The sequence below is a fragment of the Danio aesculapii genome, chromosome 20 (assembly GCF_903798145.1).
Source record: "Danio aesculapii chromosome 20, fDanAes4.1, whole genome shotgun sequence".
Classification (NCBI taxonomy): domain Eukaryota; kingdom Metazoa; phylum Chordata; class Actinopteri; order Cypriniformes; family Danionidae; genus Danio; species Danio aesculapii.
The window spans coordinates 296,701-315,626 of NC_079454.1; the positions used below are offsets into that span (position 1 = coordinate 296,701).

The 18,926-nt window shown below is 39.9% G+C and overlaps 1 protein-coding gene across 1 annotated transcript in view; it reads left to right on the forward strand.

Annotated features, from left to right (window-relative positions):
* lama4 (laminin, alpha 4) overlaps positions 1-18,926 on the forward strand; it is a 49,624-nt gene that overhangs the window by 11,319 nt on the left and 19,379 nt on the right. Inside the window, exons 6-21 of the mRNA XM_056480677.1 lie at positions 633-733; positions 1,489-1,669; positions 3,194-3,277; positions 5,412-5,563; positions 5,646-5,756; positions 6,621-6,732; positions 8,105-8,269; positions 8,362-8,555; positions 11,185-11,301; positions 11,565-11,713; positions 11,837-11,978; positions 12,785-12,878; positions 13,455-13,571; positions 13,737-13,922; positions 14,887-15,026; positions 17,354-17,518. Of these exons, the coding sequence (XP_056336652.1) occupies positions 633-733; positions 1,489-1,669; positions 3,194-3,277; positions 5,412-5,563; positions 5,646-5,756; positions 6,621-6,732; positions 8,105-8,269; positions 8,362-8,555; positions 11,185-11,301; positions 11,565-11,713; positions 11,837-11,978; positions 12,785-12,878; positions 13,455-13,571; positions 13,737-13,922; positions 14,887-15,026; positions 17,354-17,518 (2,210 nt within the window). The remainder of the gene's footprint in view (positions 1-632; positions 734-1,488; positions 1,670-3,193; positions 3,278-5,411; positions 5,564-5,645; positions 5,757-6,620; positions 6,733-8,104; positions 8,270-8,361; positions 8,556-11,184; positions 11,302-11,564; positions 11,714-11,836; positions 11,979-12,784; positions 12,879-13,454; positions 13,572-13,736; positions 13,923-14,886; positions 15,027-17,353; positions 17,519-18,926) is intronic.

Below are 18,926 nucleotides of genomic sequence, written 5' to 3' on the forward strand. Positions count from 1 at the left end.
CATCATGGATGTGCAGCCGACAAATCTGCAGCAACTGTGTGATGCTATCATGTCAATATGGAGCAATATCTCTGAGGAATATTTCCAGTAGCTTGTTGAATCTCTGCCATGAAGGATTAAAGCAGTTCTGAAGGCAAAAGAAGGTCAAACCCGGTACTAGTAAGGTCTACCTAATAATGTTTTTTTTTACTTCAAAAAAACACACAGCCAGTCCCAGGAAACACATCTTAAGTTGACATATTGTGTATTCTGTGTCCAGCTGTTGTTGTGATTAAATTACTATTTCAGATAATAAGATCTAAAGACAAAGAAGCTAAGCATCTTGTGCTTTTAGTTTAAGCAGTGCACTGGGTCAGCATACATGTGATACAGATTATTTCCAAGCATTTGTAGTTTAAATACCGTATAGAAATACAAATCAGAATCGCTCTATTTAATCTTAACAAAACTGTGAGCATCCTGGTAGAGTTCAAGCTGAAAGAGATGAAGATTTCTCCACCCATCCAGCATATATCCCCATCCAAATCTAACATCATTGGATTATTCACTTGACAGGGGTCTGTATTAAATGCAGGTTAAACTGTGCTGGATATGTTTTCGTGTATGTAATGTGGCGTCTCTCTTTGTTTCAGAGTGTCAGTGCAATAAGTGTGGTACTGCATCATGTGATGACAGGTCAGGTGTGTGCCACTGTAAGCCTGGGGTCACAGGTCAGCTGTGTGACAGGTGTGAGGTAAGAGCATTCATAAAACAAAGCAAAAGCTGCAAATATCTGTATTGTCTGGCTTTGAAATTAATACTCAAATCACATTTAAACAGGTAAACATCTGTAAAAGTCTGATAAACTTGCTGAACTGAAGCAGATTAATTGATTTGGAAATATACTCTATATAAAATAGGTCAGCGGGTAGCACAATCACGTTTGCACATAATTTGCAGAAATATATTCAATGATGTAGTAAATATGATCATCAGGTTTATTTCCAGAACCGTTCCTCTCTCTGTTCCTCAGTGGTGATTGATCCTCATCAGCATTTAAAGCGGTCCTCTTTGTATTGCATTACATTATGCTTCAAAATGACTTTAAAATGAGCTTTGATTATTAATCTAAAATATAAATATGACCTTATTAAGAGATATTATTGAAGATATGGGGATATTTCTATCATCTTGTGTATGTATTTACTGTATCGTCATAAATCATTCACATGCATCAACATTCACTTATCAGCTGATCAACAAGATCAAGATCCGCATCTGCACTATACTTCATGTTTCTGCTCGGTTTGCATGTTTGCATGTTCTCCCCGTGTTGGCGTGGGTTACAAACAAGTATTTGTGTTATATGTGAAGCTAAAACTTGACCTACAGACTTGCTTTACATCTTGTAAAATGAGGGATAATAGGTGCCCTTTAATATACACTGGAATACAGATGAGGAACTGAGCACATGAAATCTGCAAACCTACTCTGTCTTTCCTTGTCTAGGACGGTCATTCTGGATTTGGCTCCTGTATGGGTTGCCGTCGATGTGAATGTGCTTCTGCTGCCCTGCGTGCCACCTGCCACCCTTTAACACACAGCTGCCAGTGCCGCCCGGGGGCTGGAGGCCGGTACTGCGAGCGCTGCCTACCAGGGTTCTGGGATTACAGCACATCTGGCTGCAAGAGTGAGTCTGCGTGGTGTTGCAACATGTGGTTTGATTCAGTGCTGGAGCAGATTCTGCACATTCCAGTGTCTTTTCTGTTTCGCAAGAAGTACAAAAAAACAAAACATTCATCTAAATAATGATGTGCACACTGAGAGAAGTAACGTGTGGACACATCACACATTATTCAGTTCTCTCACATCCATCACATGTAGTCATTTAGCAGACCATTCTATCCAAAATTACTTACAATGGAGGAGGCATTCACACACACACATACGCACACGCACACGCACACACACACGCACGCACGCACGCACGCACGCACGCACGCACACACACACACACAAATAGGGGTGGTCACCAATCTAATTCAAAAACACAAAGAAAATCTTACCTGAAAGCTTTTTATTTGGCATGTCTACTTCAGATTTGGAGCGTAATTTGTTCAGATATTTAGCTTTGTTTTGTGTAAATTTTAAGCTAATACAGGTTTTGTTATATTTATGTAATATTATAAAATATTTTATTGTTTTATTATATTCATAAGCTTATAGGAAGATCATTTTGACCTGACATCTGTCTTCTTTAATACCAAGCGTTTATATATTTTGACAGATAAGAGGATAAAGTGCTACTGAAGTCTCTAAGTACCAAAGTATTAGATCAACAATAAAAGCTATACTTAGCGACAGATTTTAACAGCACTACATGTAAGACTTTTTCATTAAAAATATGCAAAACCTAAAGTGTGTTATACATTTTGCTGATTTGTGTACTTCCATTATCTCGAATGTTTTGAAGAAAGTTCACTTAATTTACTGTTTTCTCCTCTTCACTGCATTAACCCCTCCAGTTAACAAGTGAACTTTATGGGAGATTGCCGAGGGTCACTGTTCATCACTCTTATATCGTGCAGAAAATTTGAACAGCTGTTCTCACACTCCCTCATTCATGATTTCATAAAAGCATCCGCACACCCACACATTCACTGGGCCATCTGCACATTAGAACAGGGATTTACATGATGATGGATTTCCTATGACATCTTTACACACCAGCCTCAAGTTTTGCATTAGTATTGGTGTGTTAAAAATGTGTGTCGAATAGGAAATGTGAAAGAAATGAGTGCTATTTTACTTATGCTACACTATGAGCACATAACTTAGCTCCTAACACTAAACCCAACCATTTGTCAACAGAAAAACACAGGAGACCAGTCAGAGACAATACTTACAGATTCTTACGTCAGCTTCTGCTGTCGAATGCTATTAGTTCCTTTTATGTCTCATGACCAATTGGGTTACAAATCAAATGGAAACCTCATAAATGACTCTGTTCTTCATATAATGACATTTAAAGACAGTTTTTAGCAATATTATTTTCCACTATTATTTGGCTTCTGCTTACCTGTGTTCCTCAGAAGTGACCAGGTGCTCCAAAATATTTCTGCAACTCTGCATTCTTATTAGTGTGTTTATAAATGTGTAAATATGTGCTTTTGTTATGTAAATGTCCAATAATCTGAATGTGTGTCTTCCTCAGAATGCGACTGTCCAGAAGAGAACTGTGACCTGCACACAGGAGAGTGTCTGCCTGAGGCTTCACAAATCAGCGAGTGTAATATCAGTGAGTTCAATGACACACACAAACCAGTTCAATTAATTCAGCGAGACATAAGAAGCCGTTTAAACAATTCCAACATTATAAGGGGATCCACAACCACAACATCTGGCAGTTTGGGTTAGAATATCATAGATTTACACTCTAAAGAAATGCTGGGTTGTTGTAACCCAATGTTGGCTTAAATAAAACTCAACCGTAGCAATATAAAGTGTCATTTAAATAAAGCTGAAAATAAATTACGCTATGCTGGATTTGCCATATTCGACCAAACGTTGGGTTATGAGAACACAGGATTTTAGAGCGCAGTAATGACCCCTTTCAGGGTGTCTGCAGGGTCTTAAAATGTCTTAAATTTCAAAAACAAAATACTTCACTGAAATATTGTGTTTCTTGGGTGCTGTTCCTGCACATGTCAGTGTTTACGAATAGATTACACCTAAAAGAACATGAGTAATATTGACAAACTGTACATCCGTTTAAAGCTACAACCCTCAAGCAGCCATTGCAGCTAGTTGTTTTTCAATGGGAAGCTTATAAAGAATGTATTTGCTAAATTTGTGTAGGTTGAACAGAAAACGCTTATTAGATATGGGGTAAATATCATTGTAATAACAAGACACACACGCATTCATTGCTTCACATCACGGTTTATTTTGCAAGGTAAGAGTCCGCAGAACAACCTCCTATTGAACAGATTTAGTCCACAGACACAATCCGCTTGTAAAGTGTGACGTCACGTGAAGCGGCTTCCCAGTCTATCAAACTGTATGGGGAGACTCATCAAATGGTAGTAATAAACTTTTACAAAGCGCTGTAATACTGTTGAAAATCACCATCGCATTATAGATATATATCCATGCCTAATATCCGATGGCCAGAAAGTGTCCGTTTTTTCTAAATGTTTCTAAAATGTTGGTATTTGTGAAGTCTAGAGACTGTCGTGTACACATTGATTATTTTATATTAAATTCACTGTAATGTGTGCTAGGACTAAAATGTGAATATTTTCTCTATTCAAATGAGTTGAATTGAGACCCTGAAACACGTTAGTCGTTACATCACGACTTAACAAGCGGATAGTGTTGATTTATGGATGGTTAATCATTTATGTCATTATTTTTTCCGGAGACCTGCTGTTTACATTGTTTACTATGTTACTTACGCGCGAACAACGGCTTCTTTGTAGTAAAAAGCAAGTCAATGTCCTAGCTTACAGTGTTACAGATGAAATGAGACCATGAACTGACTGAAAAGTTAAAGTTATAGTTATTAATTCTAAACAGAGGGTTTTGATGATCTGCATATGCTATCTGTCAGTCACTTTTAGATAGTAACTGACTTCCTAGTTTGATTGATTGAGAATATAGCCAATGTCTGCACAATCACCAACAATCCATATTAATAAAACCTTTAACAACAGTTTAATCTTTAACCAATACTCATTCATTCATTTTCTTTAGGCTCAGTCCCTTATTTATAAGGCGTCACCACAGCGGAATACACCTCCTATTTAACAATACAGTTTAATTATCTTCCTTACAATAACATTAGATTCAAAGGTCTGCAAGTAACTGCTGAGGACTCTGACTTGTACATACTGTTGTGTAAACATTTAGTTTATTACAGTTTTTAAAGCGTGTCAGTTTATTAAAGTTTTTATTTTAGTTTTTAAAACTAGTCTTGTGGAGCAAAATGTGAAAAATACTGTTGCGCTGGTCTGAAAATAGCAACAAATCGTGCCAAACACATCTTGCGGCAATTGTGGGGCCCAATAGTTTTAATAACTCATCTCTAATAACTGATTTATTTTCTCTTCGTCATGATGACAGTAAATAATATTAGACTAGATATTCTTCAAGACACTTCTATACAGCTTAAAGTGACATTTAAAGGCTTCACTAGGGTAATTAGGGTAAAGTTAGGGTAATTAGGCAAGTCATTGTATAACAGTGGTTTATTCTGGAGACAATCCAAAACTAATATTGCTGAAGGAGCTAATAATATTGACCTTAAAATGACTTTAAAACTGCTTTTATTCTAGCCGAAATAAAACATCAGACTTTCTCCAGAAGAAACAATATTAGAGGAAATGCTGTGAGAAATTCCTGAATCTGTTCAACATCATTTGACTTCCCAGGCTGTGACGCGTGTATCTGGAATCTGATCGGAGACATTCGGCAGTCCAACAAAACTCTGGACCAGGTGAGGAACAGCGTGCTGAACATTTCTACAGGAGCTGCAGCCAATGACAGATTGAAGTACTACAACTACACTGCACACCAGCTACAGGTAACAACACTCAAACTGTACTGGTACTGTAGAAGATGTGGCGTCAAACATCATGTTCATGTTGCGATCACTGTTTTAACAGGCTCAGTTTTTGGGCTGGAAAAAGAATTATGCGATGATGAGTAGAGATACAGATGACCTGGAGGGCGAAACTCAAAATCTGCTGACTGACATGATCCAGCTCGCAGGAGAGGTGCTACTCATTCCTCATTTCCTTCTGATTATTCGTTTAGTGCGCTCATGCTTGCAGTTGTTTTCCAATTCAGTCACCAATGGGAGAAATGACTAAAACCAGCAAACTATTTAAAAACACGTGTGTTCAGGACTACACATGAAAAGCAGAATAATATCATCAGAATCTGTTTAAAACGTCAAGATGTGCAACAGCTAAAATCAGTGCAAGTGAAGGAGACCAGAAGTCTCGAGCCAAAAAGATTTCAATGGCTGCGTCTATTTATATATGAAGAAATAGATCAACACAATCAGGCATGGGATGAAAATGAGTTTGGGTTGTGGGTATAATAGTGCTAAATGAAATTGTTCACTCAGATATTACATTATAAATGGGCTCGACACCCAATTTACCGTACTGTACAGTACTTACTCACTCCCAGGGCTGTTTTATATCAAAGTTAATATTTAGCCACTCCATGTTGGTGTTTTCGTAACATCTAATGTTTTACGAGTTGGGTTATTAGCCCAACACTCTACCCCCAACCTGGAGGACCAGAACATACACTACGGCCAATTTAGTTGATCAATCCCCCTATAGCGCATGTGTTTGGACTGTGTGGAAAACTGAAGCACCCAGAGGAAACCCACATCAACACAGGGAGAACATGCAAACTCCACACAGAAACGCCCACTGACCCAGCCGAGGCGACAGCGCTGCCCACTGCGCCACCGTGCAATAATCATAATCGTTTCCGTCTGTTCACATCAGTACTACAGCACAGTGTTTTCTCTCTCTGTGTTCATGGCATGCTGGATTAAAATGAACAGGTATCCTTCTGTTCTTCCAGGTGACACTGAAATGATCTTTATTTTGTTTTGTCAGGAGGAAGAAGTGCAGAATTTTGGAGACCAAGTGGATCAAGAGACACTTGCCAGCTCCACACTAGCAAAGACACTCACTGCTAACCTTACATCGCTCAATGTCCTCATTGAAGGTAACGCAAGACCTTTTGTCTTATGGTGTGCTGGCTAATGTGAAGCAGGTCTATGGTACCTGGAGAAAGGACAGCCTGTTAACTGTATCTGTTATACTTGCTCAGTTGTAAGAGATTCACCTCAGGATGTTTCTGCCAAATGGAAACCTTGAACTCTCTGTGGATCATGTGGTCAAATGATTTATTTAACCAGTTTGAGCTAATTATTTGTTTGAACCACTTGAATCAAACAGTGCTCAAAATTCTGCTCTATTTTGAACTTGAATCTGCTCTAATCTCTTAAGAGCTGCAGGGAGAGCCTGACATTTAGTTTTAGTTTTCAGCACGAGACAGACAAAAATGCCCACCATGGCTACAGTATGATGTAGCACAAAGTATGTGAGAGCCCAATGCAGCTAAACACCAGCAGGAAAATGACAGGAACAAACACAGCACTTGGTTGGCTATACTTGAACCCTATACTCCCCGCAGCCGAATCTCCATCTGTCAGTGATCATCATCTTCAGTCATGATCAGTCCTGTGATCCCCCCACGCCTCCGCTAGTGTGTGGAGGGGAAAGCATGTACACATTTGACCGGATCTGGAACTAGATGTTTGGTGATGTACTAAATCGACGTCGATGCAATCAAGCAAAAGATCCGAACCCAACTCGATTCATTCATTCGACTCTGAGTCAACTATTTTGCTAAAGAATCAATAGTTTTAAACGTGCTGCACCTTTAGATTTACACCTCAGCTGGAGACTTTCATTCACTCAGAGCTGTGTCCCTCACTGCATGAAGATCCTTTTCAAAAACCCAAAATAGGAGCTCTTTAAATGGTTATCACAGGGTCTGACCAAGAAGTTTACAATCAAATCTGTTCGAGGGGTTTATCAATCACTCATTTTAATTTACACCCTTTAAGTGGATTATATTAGTGGACTAATTTAGGGAATAGTGAAGGAGGGTATAGGGGCTATCTTGGATACAGTAATTGATTAGCTTGTTCAGGGGTGTTTGGTTAGGACTGGAGCTAAAATCTAGAGGACACCAGCCCTCCAGGACCCATGCACTGTTTAAGTGTCCCCACAAGTATAGTGATACCAATCAATTTAGACTCTGTGGGAATATATCATTGGTCCCCATGAGGACAACGAATTGCAGAAATGAGATTTATTGGTAGAGTTATTGTTGTTTGTTGTTGGAGGTTTATTATTGGGAACATATAGAGTTTTATTGTAATGCCCCCTTAAACAGAAACCCAATGCTTGTGTGTGTGTGTGTGTGTGTGTGTGTGTGTGTGTGTGTGTGTGTGTGTGTGGTGTGTGTGTGTGTGTGTGTGTGTGTGTGTGTGTGTGTGTGTGCGTGTGTGTGTGTGTGTGCATTTCAGATATGATCAGGGACTGGGAATTATACGGTGTCTATCAGGAGTTAGATCCTCAGGTAAAGTTGCAGAAACTGGCAGAAGCTGAACGGATCTTGGGCTGGATGAGAAAACTGAACCTTTCCCCAAAAGAACCGCTTGCTTCAGACGAGTCCTCCGAGGCCCATGAATGTAAGATTGTTTAATTTCGGTCATGTTCAGCTGAATTATCCGTGTTTGAGTGTGGTTTCCTTCACGTTCTCTCTTAACATGACTGATTGTAGTGCTCAGACGGGTGCGCAACTTTGAGAGAAATCTGATGACCACACAGGGCCGTCTGTCACCCATACAGGAAGTTCTGGGTCGGTTTACTTCTAAACTCTTTCAAGCTCAGGATCTACTTAGCAAAGCTGAAGACACACTGAAACAGGCAATCAGCAAATACAAGACCAACCAGCTCAAACTACAAAGGAGAGAGGTACCTTTTATGTGTACTTCTTAAATACAGATTTCAAGAACTTATGACCAGTAAGGTGGAATTGTAGACTTTATTCTCACAATCTCTCATCATTTTCAGGATGTTGTCTTATGTCCTGTGTGTTTGTTCAGTAATATCACTTTTATGGCAAAGAATAAGTCCTTTTCCTGGTCTTTAAAGTGAAATATCTCAACATAAACAAAGGAGGCTGAGAATAATGTTGAAATATTAGACGGCACTTAGAGGATTTTGCTCTTCAACTCTTCAACCCAGGCTCATTCTGAAAACGGACCTCCACGGACGTTTCTGGAGACCGCGAAATCCGTCCCGGCGGCACATTTTACTGCAGTTTTTGTTTTCGCAAATCCGCCAGAGGTCGCCGTGTACGCTTTTCGAGATCTCAAATTTCCCTCGCGAGTGCCATTCGCGCCTGCTGTTCTCACGTAAACCCACCAGAGGCCGCTGTCGACTCACTTTTGGACAGACTTTCTGACTGACTGAGCGAACGTCCGGCTGACCCACCCTCCCCCTTCCCTAAACCCAACCAATTTTATCGATTGACCCGCCTACGTAATTCGCTGTCTCCAGAAACATCTGCAGGGCTACGTTTTCTCAATGAGCCTGTGTTGGAACTCTTCATATTTTGTCCAGCCATCACATATGCAAGGAATGCAATACAGTTTGGAAGAAAAAAGCCTACCCATATCACAAAACATCCCTTAAAGGAACTGCAGAGTATGATAATGATAATATGAACAATATATGAACACACTACATACAAATGAGGCGTTAGTCTGGAGGGTTTTCATAAAGGTAACAGATACAAGGATGTCAGATTTTGTCAAAATTCTTAAGTTTTGTCCTATAAACTGTACCAAATTTTCTCCAAATGCAAAGTAGAAATCATATCTCCAAGCCATAGTTTAAATCTAGGAGCTTCCTATTGCCTTTAAAACAGTAGTAATAACGTCTTGACTGTAGTTAAGCTGTATGCGAGCAGTTTGTGTTGTGTACTTTATAATGAAGGCATTTGTTCAGACAGTCGGCAGTAATTCCACCCTAAAATCCTCAGAACGCACTTGGAAAATGGCGTAACAATAATTCTGTATCTTGGAGCAAACAATAACACTATTGGACACATCAGCATCTACTCAATTACATTTGTGAAACGGCTTGTAAAAGTAATTGTGTTGCTTTGATAATAATGTGTTACTGAATAGGTAATGGTAGTACTTACTCTTAACTCCAGAGCCGTTTTTATATTAAAGCTAATATTTAGCTGCACCATGTTGGTGTTTCGTAACATCTGATTTCTATGAACTTGGTCGTTGCTCAATCTGGAGGACCAGGACATGCACACATACACTACGGACAATTTAGCTTACCATATTCACCGATACCAGCAAACCAGCAACCCATTGTGCCACCGTGATGCCCAATAGTATTACTAGTTAACTATTTAAATATCATTGCTGTATTTTATGTTTAAAATGTGAGTAAATTAAATTTAAGATAGTAAATGAGGTTAATTTAAGGTTGGGCTTGGGGCAAGCATGCCATAAACATGTTTTCTTAGAATACTTTACTATAGTACTACAAAATACTATAATAAATACAACCCTAAATCAGTTGGGACAGTATGGAAAACGCAAATAATTTTGTGACTTGTATTTGATTGCAGACAATATGAACACAGAATATTTCATGTTTTGTCTGGTCAGCTTCTTTTTATTAGTAAATCTCCATCCTTTCCTGTCATTCAGACCCACAACACATTCCAGAACACGTCGAGAAAGAAGGATTTTAGGGCTAGTGATCAGCTAAACTGGGCAAATAATGATGTGAAACAGGTGATGTCAACAGGTGATCTAGTATCTAGGAAAGGTCTAGTCCTTTAGGAGCAGAGATGGGCCGGGGATCGCCAGTTTGCCAAGAAACACATGAGAAAATGATTGAAATGTTAAAAACCAATGTTCCTCAGAGAAAGAGAGGAAGACATGTGGATATTTCACCTTCAACAGTGCAGAACATCATTAAAGGATTCAAGGAATCTGGAGGAGTTTCAGTGTGTAAAGGACAAGAGCGCAAGCCTAAGCTGAACTACCGTGATCTCCGATCCCTCAGGGGGCGCTGCATCAAGAATCCTCATTCATCTATAAGCCAGATCAGCACATGAGCTCAGGACTACTGCGGTAAACCTTTGTCAAGTACCACAATATGTAGTTACTTTCCCAAATGCCAGTTTACACTGTACTGTGCCAGAAAACAGTGTCCAGAAAAGGAATGGCAACTTTACAGGGTGGTAAATGCTTTACTGAATGCTTTAGTCTGCAATGAAGTGAAAGCAAATCTTTATTTTTTCATTTGCCTTTTTATACTGTCCTTACTTTTCTGATGTGGAATGCATTATTATGTGTGTATTTTACACCTTTTGTAGTATCCTTGATAGAAAATGAATAGTTGAAATTGGTCTCTAGAATTGGTCTCTTTCCCTAGACTCATTAAGGCACAAGGCCAAACAAATTAGTTTAACACATGCAAACTGCCTGAAACAGCAACAGATGTGTGTTTTGCTGATAAGTGTTTCCATTACTTCAAATCATTACAAACATTTTACCCCTGTTTTCAGGCACAGCAGCAGCGTCTGAAAGACCTCCATGATAGCGTCGATCAAACAATAGTCACGGCTGAGGCTGTTCTCTCTGAGGCAAATCACACTGTTCATGAGGTGGAAGATCTGATCACGGTAATTTTCTGAATACTTGACTCTAGTTGTCCTGGAACAGAAATTAAATATAATATTTTATAAAGAGATAGATCATGCCTTTACGTTGATACATGTATAATTATATTAACTTAAAGCTAAAACATCAGAATTATTAAAGCATTAGCATGATAAGATCCACTTTACTTTTGAATCCAAACCAAACTCATGGAACGAAATCTAAAGAGATATAAACATTACAGACACCTCTCTATACCTATATATTTATGTTATTGAATGTACAGAATGTGAGAGAACAGCATGCAGAAATTGACGGAGCTCGTGACTTACTGGAAAGAAGGACAGAGAAGATATCTCAGTCAGATAGAGAAGTAGTTCTGAGAGCCGAGGATCATGCCGATCAGCTGCAGAGACACGCTGAAGAACTTCAGTAGTGAGTTTCAAACCAAAAATGGCTAATAATATTTCCCTGTATCTGTATGTTGTTTGAAATGTTCCACAAAATGGCAGCTGTTTTACAGCACTCGCATGACAACCATCTTATCTTCCTTTTTAGTAATCTGAAAGGAAGTGACGCAAACGGACATGTGCAGAAAGCCCTGAACGCCTTCAATGTGTATGACAATATTGTCAAAAGCATAGACGATGCTAACATCACTAGCCTGACCGCTCTCAACATCTCCAGCAGTACTCATGGTGTAAGCATTTCATTTGGATTCTTCTCAGCTGTGGAGTGTGATGATGTTAAAATGCTGACAGTTTGAAAGACGATGAGTTCATGTAATGAGATAGCAAAATCACCCGTGTTAAATTAACAATGCTCATGTCTTATAATCGTTTTAAAAAATAAAACCAGGGTGTCCGCAGGGTCCTCTAAAGTATTAAAAGCTAATAAATCAATTTGGAAAACTTGAAGGTCTTAAGTGCTAGTTTACAAGGTATTACAAGTTGTTTGCTAAAGTTTGCCTGAATTGAATCTGTGAATGTTGGGATGCTGTGTCGTTTATGAAATCAATGACATCCTGCTAGATTTGACAACAGGCTTCTTTGTTTACTGCAGTAACCAAGGTAAACTGTTATTTCTGCAGTCCTATAGGCGCCACCTGCTGGATAAGCATTTTTATTCAGTATATGAAGAATGTTTTAGTTTCAGATTAGTTTCTTACAATGTGTTTTTAGTAAATATACTATAAGTTCACCAGTTCACCAGTTTCACTAGTTAATAGACAATGAGGTCTTAAAATGTGTGGACTACTGAATTTCACTCTCTATCATCTATGCCAAACTATCTCAGTCTAGTTACACCACAGTGCTCAATGATTACCAGATTAATTTGTGTGTGGACTCCAGGGTAATTAAAGAATATAGTGACATGGTCACACGTCTGAGGGCACTTCAATTAAGATAGAATCAGATTGTCTTAATTGAATGAATTGATTTCAAAGAGTTGACTTGTACTGTATCTCTGTGTAGTTATTGTGGTCACTTCCCATGTGTCTCTCAGGCTGTTGATGAATTAAGCTCTCAGCTGAACCGCATGCATTCTCAGAGTGCAACAGTGCTGAAAGAAGCATCATCCCTACACTTTCAGCAGCAAGGTAAAGCAGAGACAGCTCTTTTACATGCTTTTCTACTGTTTATTTGTCAGCATTTCCATATTAAATACATTAACATTACTTTTAATGTAAAAATTGACAGATGATGAACACACAAAGCAATTTGTTTTAACAATAATTACCTTCATGTATTCTTCAGACCATTGACAGTCTAGCTAAATGATCAGTCTAAGCTTTAATCTGCTGGACATACTATAACCCTTCTTTCCCACCCAACGGCACCATGACAGATCCCTGTATCAGTATCACACTGTGTACTTTTGGGCTGTAGAACTCATCATATTACAGAGCCTGGCTTCCCCTAATTATTTTCTTTTCTCAGATAGTTTAGCTCCTTGCTATTTCCACCTTTGGCTTGTTTAGTTTGGGTATTATTTTGATTTGCATCATTGTTCCTGTTTAATTCTGTGAAGACGGTCTTAATGTGTAAGCAGGATACAATAAAACGCCGTTTATTTGACTTGGCAGTTTAAAATATCAACATTTGCTGTGTTTTAGGAGTCGATATCAGAGAATGCAGAATGTGTGTGATTTTAGTTTGTCTCTTTGTTTTTTCAGACAGCGAATCTATAGTACTCGATAATAAGAAATACATTGAAGAGACCAATGAAATGATGGATGGCTCCTCTAAAAAAATAGCTAAGATTATCACTGAGATCAATGCAATTCACAAAGGTAAGAATAAATTGTCCCATGCTTAGTTTTACTGCTACAGTGGTGTGAATAAGTGCTTGTCCCCTTACTCATTCAAGGTGATATTTAAGTCTATGAACATTGCATTGATGTGTGTATATGCACATTTTGTAATGATTTAGCATTTTTTGTGTGTCTCTGTTAAAGATCGTACCCCGAAGCGTCTGCAGTTCACTCAGGAAGTGGCTGAGGGCACTCTGAACCGCTCCGCTGAGGTGTTGGAGAAAGTGACTCCCATTTTAAAGAGAGTGGAGCAGTGGGACGGCAACATGAAGACTGAAGCCTATTCCGCTGTAGCATTCGACCGTACTGTTCTGTCTGCTGGCGAGGCGGGTATGGTGGATCTCTCTAATTCCACTCAGCTCAGAAAAACACTTGCAATGACTTCTAATCATGCTAGTCATGCTGTTAGCTAGTTTCAGAAAATGACCCAGCAGTTACTGGCTTCTTGCTTTGACAACAGCAGTTATAGTTCATTCATTCATTTTCTTTTCGGCTTAGTCCCTTTATTAATCTGGGGTCGCCACAGCAGAATGAACCACCAACTTATCCACCATATGTATAATGCAGTGGATGCCCTTCCAGCTGCAAGCCATCACTGGGAAACGTTCACTCATACACTACGGCCAATTTAACCTACCCAATTCACCTATACCGCATGTGTTTGGACTGTGTGGGAAACCGGAGCACCCGGAGGAAACCCACACCAACACGGGGAGAACATGCAAACTCCACACAGAAACACCAACTGACCCAGCCGAGGCTCGAATCAGAGACCTTTTTGCTGTGAGGCGAACGTGCTACCCACTGCGCCACCGTGTCACCAGCAGTTATAGTTTTAGACATTTTTACTTGTTGAATATTCATCAGAAATTATAATACAAACAAGAAAATAAGGGAAACACTTTAGTTTAGGTCACAGTTCACGGTATTATCAGACCTTTAACTAACACTACTAGCTTAATAAACTATAAATTAGCTGCTCGTTAATAGTAAGGTTGAAGTTGGGTTTAGGTTTTGTGTAGGATTAGGGATGCAGAATAAGCCCCTCTTACTGTTCCCAAAGAGAAAACCTTCCTGCCGGCCTTCTACTCCATATTCAGCTTAATTTGCAAGTACATCAACATACTGAAATTAAAGTCTCAGTGACTTCCAGCTCACACAGACCTCAAACTGGTCGCGTTTCATTGAAGGTGATTGCTAACGTAGACATTGTGCAAGAAAGCAGCTCATGACATATAGAGGTATCATGCTGTCTAGACCATCACTAATGATGTCTTACTCTGTGTTTGCTTAGTGAAGGACCTGTCAGCGATTGTGCCAGAGCTGCTCAGCAAGCTGCGTGTGGTTGAAGAGAAAAAACCTGTGAATAACGTCACCACGAACATCATGAAAATCAGAGAACTCATCGCACAGGCCCGAAGCGTTGCAAAGAAGGTATATCAGCTTGAAGAGCACAACACATTCAGAATCTCCATTGGGACTTTTTTAATCCTCAATAATAGATTGACTCTGATAATGTATTAATATGTGGACGGATCTCGAAAGCTATTGATATAACACTGTGAGGATGTTACATAAGTTAACTTCATATATTGATGTTAACTCGCCTTAAATGTATTTGTTTTAAGTCATCATTATGGCAACTGATGTTTCCTTTGGTAGGACACTATCAGTTTCATTCATTCATTCATTGTCATCCACTTTCCCATGGCTGGGTCACGGGGGCAGCTGTCTTAGAAGAAAACCCCAGACTTTCCTAATACTAGACATTTCCTCCAGCTCCCCCGGGGGATCCTGGGGCATTCCTTAGCCAGCCGAGAGACTTAGTCCCTCCAGCGTGTCCTGGGTTTTCCCCGAGACCTCCTCCTGGTGGGACATGCCTGGAACACCTCCCTAGGTAGGCATTCAGGAGGCATCCGAAACAGATGCCCGAGCCACCTCAGCTGACTTCTCTCTCTGTGGAGGAGCTCCAAGCTCCTCCCGGGTGACAGAGCTCCTCACCCTATCTATAACGCTATCGACATCCTGTCTTTCGGATGAGAGGTTAAACCAAGGTCCTGACTCTCTGTGGTCATTAAAAATCCCATGTCACTTCTCGTAAAGAGTAGAGGTGTAACCCCATTGGCCAAATTCCCTCCATCAGTTTTTTACAAATCAAAGCTATTCGTACAGTACAAAAAGAGGTTTGACTTCATAACGGATCATCAATCTGTTCAAATCTTTTAAAAACATACGTGCTATTTGCATCACAACTGTTATCATATTGTGCAAATCAAACTTAATTATTGAGGTTGATGCAACCCAGGTTCATTGGAGATATGTGCCCCAGGCTACACTTTTGAGAACCAAGAAATATGTACCCTGGGCTACATCTGCTCTGAGTTTTTGTTTTCACAAATCCACTAGAGGCTGCCATGTTTGTTTTCAATGATCTCAAATATGTTACTGGGGTATGTTTTCTCACATATACCATTTCTCAGAAATCCAATAGAGGGCGCTGTGTTCATTTCTGCATATCTGAACATCCTTTCTTTGTGTGTCTCTCCAAGAGACAATCCTGCAGGCTTGTCGTCGTGCATACTATATCAGCTTGATATCAACTGAACAACACCCCCCTCTAAACCCAACGATATTGTTTTCAAAAGCAAATCTGAAGAGAAAACCCTGTGCTTTTATCACAATTTTACACTATTTTTGGTTTCGTTAACACCAGTGAGTGTCCCAAGTCCAATGACCGTACGTGGCAAACCACCGCAAGTAAACCAGTCATACCAGGCGGAACCGCCCTGCAGCATTTGTTTTATTGTATATGTACCCCTGGGCATGTATTTCTCAGTTCTCAAAAAATGTAGCCCTGGGCACATATTCCCGATGAGCTTGTGTTACGTTGATATCTTCATTAACTCTCTATCTGTGGCTATATCTTCCACACAAATATCTTCCTTAGCTGTGTCATACACATCAATATTCAGTGTGCGATACAAAACAATGGCAACAGTCAAATACATTTTGTTTTGCTTGTTTTGTTGTTGTAAATACAGACTAATAAAATGGGTAAGTAATGAGTATCTGAGTAATGAGTAATCTTGAGTAGTCTGGACTCAACCAAGAATACTAGTAAATTATCAAGTATTCTCCACAGACTTTAGCAACATAGGCACATTCTGAAAACGTAGCCCTATATACGCTTCTGGAGATCAGGAATTATGTAGCCAGAGCTACATATGGCTGCATTTCATTTTAAAATGTGCTGGTATTACGCCGCTCCTTTTCACGCTTACCAGCTGACCGCTTACCTTTGTATGGACGACTTTCCAGCTGTTACCAGTTTGTCCTGTTAGCTCGCCATGTATGCTGGAGGACATGAGATGCAGAGAGGAGCTGACCATGATGACGGGTCTATCAATTCTACTGGTTGGGTTTAGGGAAGGGGGAGGGTGGGTCAGTCGATCGGTCAGTCAGTCATTTAGTCAGTCAAACAGTCAGTCAACAATGGCCAGTGGTGGATTTACACAAGAACAGCAGGTCTAAATGGCAGTCGAGAAAGAAATTTGTGATCTCAAAAAGCGTACACATGCAGCGGCCCCCTGGTGGATTCACAAAAACAAAGACTGCTAAAAAATGTAGCTCCAGGGACGTATTTGGCGCTCTCCAGGAATGTATACGGAGGTATGTTTTCAGAACGAGCCTGGGTTGGGTTTTAGCTGCTTGAGGGAGTTACATTACATCTTCATAAGCTGACTTTTCTTCTATAATTGCAGGTGCAAGTGTCCATGAAGTTTGATGGCCAGTCTGCTGTAGAAGTTCATCCCCACACCAATCTAGATGAGCTGAAGACGGTGACGTCCATCAGTTTCTACATCAGAGTAGACCCAGACAAAGACCCCATAGAAGATCGCTTCCTGCTTTACCTCGGAGACAAACAAGTGAGCACTGGAGAGGGGGCAGTGGGCCTGAGCATATATTATTAACATCATAGCTGTGTGTTGGCGGAGACATGAAAGGGTTTTATTAGCAAAGCAAAACTGAACAGAAGTTACTGTCATTCCAGAGTCAAAAGAGAAAGTTACTTAATGTCTTGATTATTGATCTGTTGTGTAAAAATGATGTGGTCAATGCAGGTCTACAACATTGAACTCTCCTATGCCTTTAGGCTGGGGCTATCAGGACATGTCTTGTTTCTGCCTGGATTTGTCCAATTATCAGTCATTTTGTTAGTATCGCCCATTTCCCCAAGATCCAGAAGACAATCGGTTCCCAAAGGAGGAAATGATGGATTGTCCTACACTCTTATCTCATTTGAGGATTGTTTCAATTGAATGTGCTTCATGATATGGGGAAAAAAATCGTAACTTCCATTTCATACCGACCACATGCAGTACTGATATATGAAAACTGTATTAAATCAGTGGTGATCCCTGACAAACTCTCATCGATTCAAAAGGCTGAGTGATCTTGAGGACTGTCTGGTACATTTAATCAAGCTCTTTTTCTAGTGTCAAACTTGTCTGTGAAAATAAAGCTGTGGTCACACTGCACTTTTCTCCCCATAGACATCCATTACTGCTCATGCAAATGCACCAATCTGTAAACACAAGCTCGTGCGACAAGTTTCACAGTTCACTGCAATGCAAAGTTAAAGCTTGGTGAACTCTGACCTGCAAAATCGCATCACCTGACTGCATGAGACCAATCGAGGATCAAAACATGACCTCTCTGGACAGAAATTTAAAATATGGACCTATCGCTGGCTTTCTTAAATGCCTTATCATCTTGTTTAACCCCGCCCCTTCTCACAGCACCGTACGACAGAATTTCGCATGCTCAAAGTCTAGTGTGACTGCAGCATTAGAATGGAAAATGTTTGTTATTAAGATGAGACTAAAACTGGATGACGTTAGAGACCATTACATGCGCTAGCTGGCAGGAGGTGTTTATGTTCTTCTGTGTCGAGTTTCTTCACTGGTGTTTTGTTTTTTCTAAACGCTTCCTTAATGTACAAGCAGTACAAATGCTGCAGTGGATCACAGAGAGCTGAACAGATGTTTTAATCCCAGTTTCTTTGCAAAAAATGTGGACAAGTTTACCCATACTGTAAATACATGTTATTACAGAGACATGGCACCTGTCAATCAATTTGGTGGGCGGGGAAAACTGCACTTTGCGGTGGGCCTCAGAATCACTACGATTTGGATCCGATTTTATCCTTAGGAAATTTAAAAAAAAGAGACTTGTTGTGTTTCTATCACTCCAATATGACTGTGGACACACTATACCTACACACAGTTCTCTTCAAACAGCACCATAGGTGGCCTTTTAATCTGGTTTTTGATT